At 37.4% G+C, this 9,612-nt stretch overlaps 1 protein-coding gene across 3 annotated transcripts; it reads left to right on the top strand.

Moving 5' to 3' along the window:
• LOC104885158 (F-box/LRR-repeat protein 25) lies at window positions 1–4,500 on the top strand. 3 transcript variants are annotated; one of them, XM_048644980.2, is made up of 5 exons: window positions 1–259; window positions 952–1,818; window positions 1,899–2,048; window positions 2,575–2,647; window positions 3,845–3,978. In XM_048644980.2, exons 1-4 carry the CDS (start codon window positions 212–214, stop codon window positions 2,614–2,616), a joined length of 1,107 nt encoding a protein of 368 aa, XP_048500937.1. In that variant the 5' UTR covers window positions 1–211; the 3' UTR covers window positions 2,617–2,647; window positions 3,845–3,978. The 3 variants fall into 3 exon arrangements, with proteins under 3 accessions (XP_048500937.1, XP_048500936.1, XP_010668165.1); XM_048644979.2 differs by having other exon boundaries at window positions 2,575–3,988; XM_010669863.3 differs by lacking the exon at window positions 2,575–2,647 and having other exon boundaries at window positions 4–259; window positions 3,845–4,500.
• Window positions 4,501–9,612: the final 5,112 nt, after the last annotated feature.

The raw sequence follows: 9,612 nt of genomic DNA, 5'->3' as shown, positions 1-9,612 counted from the left end.
CGTATATGTGTTTCTTCTTTTCCTATTTTTTTTTTATTAGGAGCTTCTTTTCCTATTTCTACTCGTATAAGTTTTCCTTTAATTAATTAACTAAACAAGCATAATATTCGAATTGGTTGGAGTTTATATCTGTAACTGCATCGAGCATTTGTTACTCCTGAAGTCCTGATTTTGGATAGGAATACTCGTTAATTAAAGGTTGATTAGTTTGATGGCAACTACAATTTTGCGGGATCGTCCTCAATTTGGAACTTTGAAGGTTAGTTTTTTTTTTCCAACCATGTGAGAGCTCAAGTAACTTTGGAGATTTATATAAATATTAATTTTGGTCTCTTGAAATTCCCAATTGATATAGATAAATCTGATGTCTGTTTTTTTTTGCTTCAAATTCCTAATTCACATACAACAATCTACTGTAAATTGGATTCGATGTTGCTCTACTCTTTAACTGACTCGCAATTAGGATGATACCCTCAGAATTGAATGTATTTTGATTTATCAGACATATAGTATATATATTTTTTTTATAAATTTCGGGATCTATTATAGCTGAAATACTTATTAGGAAAAGTTAAGATTTTTTATTACTTCTTCAATTCGCCATTGACACACATTGATTAATTTTTGTCCAAGTCATTTTCTTTATTGTTAATAATATATGCTGAGATATGAATATAATTTGATTATTCGAAGATTTAGAATTTGATAATACTTGGGGGATCTCTAGGTGCAATTGTAACAAGGCTTTACCAGTATAAAGATATGATTTTTGGTTTTATTTTCTACCTTTATTTCACATTGACATGCAATTTTGTTACCTTGTTCTTTGCTTGAATGGTTACTGTAATTTTATTTTATTTTTGGTTAAAAGTGAAGTTTGGTTAAAGATTTGAATTTGTTTTTAAACTTAATCAGCTCACTGGGAACTGAATGTTTTGTTTGGTGAATCAGAGATGTAAAAAGATCAGAGAAAGGGACCGAATTAGTGATTTGCCAGATGAGATCCTGATACATATCCTGACTCTGTTGACACTCAAGGAAGCAACAGTTACTGGCATCCTTTCTAAGAGATGGAGAAACTTATGGACATCCTGCCCTAATCTCGACTTTGAATGTTTGAAGCCATTAAAGTTGGGTAATCGAACATATATGCGATGCGTTGACAATATTTTACGACAATATAGTGCTAAAAAGTTGCATCGATTTAGGATTGCCCGTCCGGGAGAACCTGGCATGCTTTATTATTTTGATGATTGGATTTCCTTTGCCATAAAAAGTGGTGTTTCTGAGCTTGAGCTAAACTTAAATGCACATCCTGGTCCTGATGATCCGAGGAATTATTATTTTCCTGCTCATGTTTTTAGATTGTCGCATTCTGCTTCTCCCAATATTGGGAAACAATTTGAGTCTCTAAGAGATCTCTGCCTAAGATCTGTAAACCTCGCGGACGATGTTTTCGACTTGATTTTATCTAGCTGTTCGTCTCTTGAAAGATTCACTTTGGAGTACAGTCTTGGGCTGGTAAATGCAAAAAATACAGCTCCTCACCTAAAGCTGAAATCACTGGAGTTGTACTGCTGTAAAGACCTAGAATATTTGCAAGTCTTGGCCCCAAATCTCATGTCATTCAAGTATGCAGGAAGCCAAAAAACTCTTTGTATCAAGGATGCTAAGCAGCTTGCTTCTTTGAGGCTAACAAACCTTAGAGACCGCAGTACAAGCGCGACCTTATCAGGAGCTAAAAACTTTGTTTTCAGTCAGTTCTCCTCTCATTTCCCAAAGCTTAAATCTTTGGTTGTTTCAGCTCATCTCTTCCAGGTTAGCAACTGAACCGAAGAACATTAATATTTTTATGGTTTTAGCCACTTACTGATGTAAAGGGTGTGTGCTGTGTGCAGGGCATGACCGATTTTACAGAGCTCTGTGTTTTTAGTAGTCTAAAACAACTGGCAGTTGACATTGCTCATGTTTGGTCAACCTACGTGGGCTACAAAGTAGCTGCTTCCGTAATCAGGGGAGCCCCTTTATTGGAGCTACTTGAGATAGTTGTAAGTACTTCTGAATCCCCATTTTCTGGCCAGCACTTGCATCAAACTTGTTTAAAAGAGGGAAAGTGGTTTGTTTCCTAAAGTCTAGAGAGTATCTTACTTAAACACGGGTATGGATTTAGATGATCATTTGTTTCCTAGGAGGAATGATAAACGCGAGATGGGATAGGTCAATAACTTTTGCTACTCGTCCATGATGGTTGTGGGTGGGTGTGTGTTTGGGGGTGGGGGGGGGGTGTTGAAGCATATATTATATCACATTAAACAAAGGGTAAATTATCCCTAACCTAATAAATCACATGAAACAGCCAACTTACAGAGCATCATATACTGTTTTAGGCTTTTAGCCAAGAGTTATTCCACCTGTTAGGCTTAAAAACATTAAACCTTCTATAATTTTGTATTATAATTATGTTCGTCAGCACTGATGAAGTAGTTAACACTTGATTCCTAACGATCCATAGACGAGAGACCGTTGCACAAAGCCATCCTTATCCTGATTTTCGAGTTTTCCCTTTTTCTCCAGCATCTTGAAACAGTCTTGACTGCTGAAATTGATGCCACATAATACATTCTAACACTGCTGACAGGAGTGACAGGTGAAATAAATATGCTGAGCTGATTTCTTGTCTTTTCTACACATCTGACAATCTGATTCTGCACATTTTCAACTTCTGCATGATGTCTCGTAGCATTAGATCTGCTCCAGTTGCCATGCACTTTGTTTTGATTGCCCTTTAACCAAGAATAACCATTGGCAATGGCTTACCTATTTTTACCAGTTTCCAATTTCCATCCCTTTTACTCAAACCCAGCAGTCATTTTTTTTTTTCGAATACGTGCCAATAGCCGCTGCGTTCCATAAGATGCAGTCTCTAACCCGCAATGCTTTTTAGGCTTGCGGATGTGATCTTCAGCAACAATATGACCTACTCAGATTAACTCCCTTCCCACATTTGTATGTTTTGATGGTATAATTTAAGGATTCAGCATGAATCAATTAGAGAACTTTTTGTTTGCTCTTTTCAATAGAAAACAAGCCAAACAAGCTTTTCTAATATGCTTTAAAATAGTCAAATATAGGGTGTGTTCTAGATCAGATCTGATCTGATCTGTTTTGATGAGATCTGGTAAGAGCTGAAACTATTAGTACAAAGTTGAAGAGAACAGGGCCATAATAGACCTCTAATATGATTCTTAAACTACCACTCCTTTAGAGCATTGGAATTTTAATGACCTGATTATCCATGTGAGATTGTGAGGTTGTCTGGAAAGTGATTTATTCCATTCAGTATATGGAGTAATAAAAAAGTGTACTACATGGCAACGCCAGTAGCTGGGAAATATCGTAAGATATCGTGCTAATTCTAGCTTAGCAAGATCAACTCTATTGTCTAAGAAATCATACATGAATTTGGCCTTCTTATATGGCTTGAATTACTCATTTTCTCTAGCACCTTAAGCTTTGGAAATTAACTTCTTTTCTTGTATATTGAAAACCAGTATTCACTACTCCGTATTTAGTAGTTTCCCACCCATCATTGAGCTTGATCTCGAACATATATATGTCTACATTAGTGTCGTTATGTGAGTTTTCATATTGTTGTCAACATGTGTGTGGACTGTTTGCTACATGATAATGTGTTCTGGTTTGTTCTTCACTAAGTTCATTTCCCGAGAGTCTTACGGAAGTGGGTTTCAATTCTTGATTTTTTTTAGTGCAGTTAATTATTACTGCCTTATTATAATTTGATTAATTGGATAAATGCTATGAATTTCCTCTATACTGCTTGTAGGTCCCGCCATTTATTGTTGACTGGCTGGAATACCCCGCGCTAAAATTGCCTTCTATGTCTCCGCCACATCAGACACTAAAGGAGGTCAAATTGTTTGGCTTTAGAGGTGATGATAACACCATGGAATTTCTTTCCTATCTTTCCGAAAACACTGCTTCTCTTCGAAAGATCGATATCACTCCACATAGTACTAATAGGATTGGAGAAGATCTAGAAGTTGGTCGTGCATTATATTGGAAAACAGATGACGCTGAACATGCCAAGAATTGCGTGTCACAGCTCAGACAAACTTTGCGTGTTGATACCCAACTGCTGTTTCGTAATTCATGACTAGTTCGGAAGTATGTTGTGCCTGTGGTGATGCTTTAAAGCAAACTGGGTTATGACTAGAGATGACAGTGGGTAGTGGACCCTACCCGAATATGTGGATCAAGATTCATTTTTTTTACTGATCCGGATCCTCAAATTTTGGATCCTATGGATCCGGGTAGGATCTGGATCCTCCTTGAAAAAAACGGATTTGGATCGGGTCTTAAAGTATTACCCAGATCCAGATCCGTTTACCCGTTTTTTAATAATATTATTTAATAATATAATATTAGTTACTACATGTAATAACAGATTTTTTCTTTAATTTTGAATTATTGTTATAGTTATTGTGCGAGTTTACTGGATTATTGATTCGAAAAATCGGTTGATAATTGTTAATCTTTTAGAAATAGTTGATTAATCTACAGTTTGATGATTAAATAGTTGTCAATGGTTGAATGGTTATTTTTCAAAATTAAATGTAATTTTTGGTTGTAGTTAGATGATTGTTTAAAATTTTTCATTATTGTGAAAATTAGGGTAGTTTGAACAAAATAGGTAAGGATCCGTTTAGGATCCGGATCCGGATCCGTAAGATCCATACGAATTTGGATCTAGATCCTTATTCTCATTACCTAATGGATCTGGATCCTTGCCTATAAAACGGATCTGGATCCTAGACGACCCTGTCCAGATCCTACCCATTGCCATCTCTAGTTATGATCCAGATTGGGTTACTCTGTATTTTGTAATTTTGATTTGTGTATCGGATATTTATCTAATTTTTCTTTCTTTTTGGATGGCAATTAGGTAATTTAATCCTTTCTTTATGGAGTTGCTTGCAAATCCTTGTATTGACAATTCTGATGAGCAAGTAAAACTGTAGAAAGTATTTGAATTCATGACCATCGGTGTGCGAGTGCAAGTGTAACGCAATATTTGCTCCTCTAGGAAGGAGACTTTTAGTCCTCGTGTTAGTATGTATTCCCTCCGTTACGCATTAATTGCAACATTTACTATTATTTTGTTAGAGATAAAATATTTAGTTGTTGCAAATAATGTGTAATGGAGAGAGTACGTGTCAACAAATTACGGAAGCACAAGTAACTCATGTATTTGTTACTCCTATATAATACTTCCTCCGTTTCTAAATAAGTGCAACACTTTTTGTTTTCATATTTGTCAATGCATTATTTTAACCATTAATATCTTCAATTATCAATAAATAAAAATTATAAAAAGTTGATATTAAAAAAATAGAAAAATTGACAATAGAGGTCAAAACTTTGGGTGATAATTTTTGAAAGGTATGAACTATTGACGAATCTAACAAGATCCAACATGACTATGTTTTTCCTAATATGTAAATCACCAAAGCTAATTAAAGTTTAAACTGTGAATAGTAAACACTATGCAAATGGATGTAAATGTAAGTATAAGTGGTATTCCAATTTCCAAATGCTAAGTCAACAATTCTAGCATACACCTCGAAATATATATAGAGCGCTGGGCTGTTTGGTAAGTTATTATGTCATATGTGACCAGAATTTTAACATCCATACCTATTAAAAAGTGGGAAGTTCTGTTACTGTAGCTTATTAACAGTGGAATTATAATTTTGCCCTCCCAACTTGCTAAAATTACTTGGCTGCCATGTTCTTCTCTGGTCATCTCTTTCCTCCTGTTTTTCCTCTCAACCGTTCATCTTCTCTAACCTAATTTCTTCCCTCTTCTTTCACCTCTATCCTCTTTTCATACCACATCGTTCATCGCCTCTTACATTATTTCTTCCCTTCCCTTTCTACCTCTAACCTTTTGGTTCTTTGTGATGCGGTTCTCTGCTTTGCTGCTCTTTGTTAAATTATTCCAAAAATTTTTCGAGCTTCGAATCACTATGAAGTTGTCCCAAATTCACTGTAAGTTTCAGTGTTCATTGTATTCTATTATACTCGTAACGCAATTCTCTCCAACTCAACAATTGAGCAGCGGTTCTTCCTAAACTTTACTCTAAATTCTATTAGGTATTTCAATTTTTAGTTTATTTTAAGCAAATTTTTTAAATTATCAGTGATTCGATTTTTTCAATCATCCAAGTGTTCATGGAATTGATTGGCTCGGGTATTACTCAAATTTATTCCGTTCTTTTTTTCAATTTTGCTCTAATTTTTCCTTTTTTTCCCTGTTGTTTGGCAGCTTGTGTTGTATTGAAGTAAAAAAAAAATCTGATTTAATTAAACTAATTTGCGTTGTATTGCTTGTTGTACTGTTGTTTGCTATCTCGTGTTGTATCGCTATCCAAGTGTTGTCGATAAGGATTGAATAAGTCTTTAGACTTATCTTATTCCTTTTGTTATCTTTTGTAACTATTTCCTAGGATATTCTTTTGTATAGTTTATCTTCTATCCTCTTCTCCCTTACTTTAGCACATGTTGTAACTCCCTACAGTAAATTTAGGCTTTTTATATAGCTTGTATACGCATACTTCATAAGATATTCACTCATAAACTCTATCTCTTCTCTACATGGTATCAGATTTTTGATCCACATCCACGCTTCTCCCATGGCTTTGAGCAACTCCACTCCCTCATCCCAAATCCCCAATGTCATCGACCTTTCCCGCCCCTTCACCTTCCTCCACATCAACAACACTATCAAACTTCAATCCAAAAACTACCTCTCCTAGAAACTACAAATAGAAGCCATCCTTATTGGCCATGACCTCTACAAATTTGTAGATGGAACTCATCCCTGCCTTCCCACCACCCTCACTGTCGATGGTGTCGAAAGCCCTAACCCCGACCACTCCCACTGGGTCCGGCAGGACAAGCTTCTGTTTGGCGCCCTCGTTGGAACCCTCTCTCAACCTCTCGTTCCCCTCATCTCTCTCGCCAAAACCTCCCACGCCCCGTGGCTTATTCTTGCTAACACCTACGCCCTTCCTAACCGCGGCCACATCAAACAATTAAAAGACCAACTCAAACGCATAACTAAAGGGAATGACACTGTTACTGAATTCATGCACTCTCTTAAAGCCTGTGCCGACCAACTCGCCGCGCTCGGCAAACCCGTCGAGCACGAGAATCTCATTGATCGCGTCCTTCTTGGCCTCGATGACTCCTACACTTCGGTTATTGACTCTGTCAATGCCCGTGACACCCCTATCTCCTTTGAAGAGCTTCATGAAAAGCTCATTAACAAAGAGCTTTTTATCTACCAACATACTTCTACCCTCGCTCAACTTGCCACGACTCTCGCTGCTGTGTCTAGCACCCCTCACCGCTCGTCCACTCGCCCAAACCAGTCTGGTCTCCTTCCCCGTCCTCCTACCGCGCATGGCTCTCGTCCCCCGCCTCGGCCTTATCTCGGCAAATGTTAATGGTGCCGAGAACAGGGCCATGCCATGTCCCAATGCCCTGTCTTCAAAAAGACCATTTTCCCCACGCTAACCCCCTCCCCCTCCCACAAATCACTCCACCCCATCTTCCTCGTTCGCACCCCACGCCCATGTTGCGCACACTGCCCCTTCCACCTTCTCCCCTACTTCGTGGCTCCTCGACAGCGGAGCTTCTCATCATGTTACTAATGATCTTAGTAACCTCTCTCTTCACTCCCCTTATGATGGCACCGAAGAGCTTATTATAGGAGATGGTACGGGTCTCAAAATCTCTCATATTGACTCCTTAACTCTCTCCTATTTAACTTATTCCCTAGCATTACAAAACGTATTATATGTTCCATCCATGTCTCGTAATGTCGTTTCTATTTCTCAACTTTGTCATGATAATAATGCATATATTGAGTTCTCATCATCTTCCTTTGTTGTGAAGGATCTCAAAATGGGGGTATCCCCCTTCCAGGGTCGGGGTGATTCCAGAGTCTATGAAATTCATTTCGTATCTCCACAAGTTTTCACAAGCACAACTACTGCATCTCTTGATTGGCATAACCGATTAGGGCACCCCTCTCAAAAAGTATTTAGGCATCTTATTTCTCGCAATAATCTTCATGTTCCGAGTATTTCTACATTAGATTGTAATTCATGTGCTTGTAATAAAAGTGTTGAGTTCCCTGTTTTGAGTTTTGAGTGATGACAAACCACATTGAACTATCATATTGCATGCAGGTTTCTGTTTACATGTGTAGGTACCAAAGTACAAGTTCAATGGATAGAAAGACGAAGCTAGTGAAGCCAAGTCTTGAAGAATTGCATGAAGACCAAGATCAAGTTGTAGTATTTAGGTCTTAGATGCAATGTGAGTGGTATAAAGGTTTTGATGCACTATAAAGGTTTGAAACTAGAGAGATGAGCTAGTTGTGGATGACAAGAAACCTCGGTTACTTGTCATACACAACTACAAGTAAAACTTGGTTGATTGGAACAGTCTGGGAACAGATCTGAATCAGTTCTCTAGGATTTACTTCATGCATTCGTATTTTAGGAAAGTTTTCTTTCCGCGCAAATTGACTTTCAAAATACACGGATGCATGGTTTGTTGTGTAAGCAAGATTTCTTAAGTATGGTAAGTGTGTTATATGATATTATACTGAGTATATTTTCCTTGGAATAATTTCCATATTTTCGAGGAAAATATACTCTCATAATATTATGTAACATTAAGTTAGCAAAGGCTTACTTAAGGAGCTTTGCTAGCACAACAAACCTCAAGCTTTTGCACGCATTTTTCCAGCATACTCTAAGCAAAAGCATTCTCTCTGAAGCTCTCAAACCTAGCATAAACCCTAATATCACATAGATCTTAAACTACTCTCATTCTAAGTGTGTTAGGCTGTTTCATTCTTGAGAGAAAACTTGTTGTATTTGAGCATTTTGTGAGTTCAGTTTGCTGGGGAAGTTGATCAGGGATCAACTTCATTTGAACCATCATAGTTGGTGGTTGAGTCGAACTTCCATAGGTGGAAGTTGGGGAATCATCTTGTGCATAGGTGCATAAGTGATTGAGTGTAATTCTTTTGTTATTCTGAGTTGATTAATAAAAGGTGAGTGAGTGGAGGACGTAGACTTATTAGAAGTCGAACCTCGTTAAATCCTTGTGTTGTTTATTTATTGCTTTTATTTCCGCTGCTAGAGAATTGTTCTCTTACTGTTCTTACTATAATCGAAAAAGTTACAACATTCGGACAAATACTCAATTCACCCTCCCTCTTGAGTATCTCTTGCACTTACAATTGGTATTAGAGCCTAACTTCTTGAAAGGGTAACACCTAGAGAAGAAAGACACAATGACTACTCAAGAAACAACCAGTGGACCCGGAGGATTAAGGTTGCCAAAGTTCGATGGAACCAACTATCCTTGGTTAAAAAATTGCATGAGAAATCTGATAATTGGCACTGATTATGAGTGCTGGATGATCATCAAAAATGGACCAAAGAAGGTGGCTAACAATTCAGATGGAATAGAGAAGAAGGAGAGTGAGTACACTACTACAAATCTGAAGAC

This window comes from Beta vulgaris, chromosome 5 (genome assembly GCF_026745355.1).
Source record: "Beta vulgaris subsp. vulgaris cultivar EL10 chromosome 5, EL10.2, whole genome shotgun sequence".
Taxonomy (NCBI): domain Eukaryota; kingdom Viridiplantae; phylum Streptophyta; class Magnoliopsida; order Caryophyllales; family Amaranthaceae; genus Beta; species Beta vulgaris.
The sequence above is the reverse complement of the archived record's forward strand: the minus strand, read 5'-3'. Positions and strand labels throughout refer to the sequence as shown.

What these genes read in the sequence shown, in the direction of transcription:
- LOC104885158 (XM_010669863.3), top strand. Translation starts at nt 212, where the DNA reads ATGGCAACTACAATTTTGCGGGATCGTCCTCAATTTGGAACTTTGAAG. An exon ending in CTCAATTTGGAACTTTGAAG is followed by an intron (nt 260 to 951) that starts GTTAGTTTTTTT and finishes TTGGTGAATCAG; the next exon opens with AGATGTAAAAAGATCAGAGA. An exon ending in TGGAGCTACTTGAGATAGTT is followed by an intron (nt 2,049 to 3,844) that starts GTAAGTACTTCT and finishes TACTGCTTGTAG; the next exon opens with GTCCCGCCATTTATTGTTGA.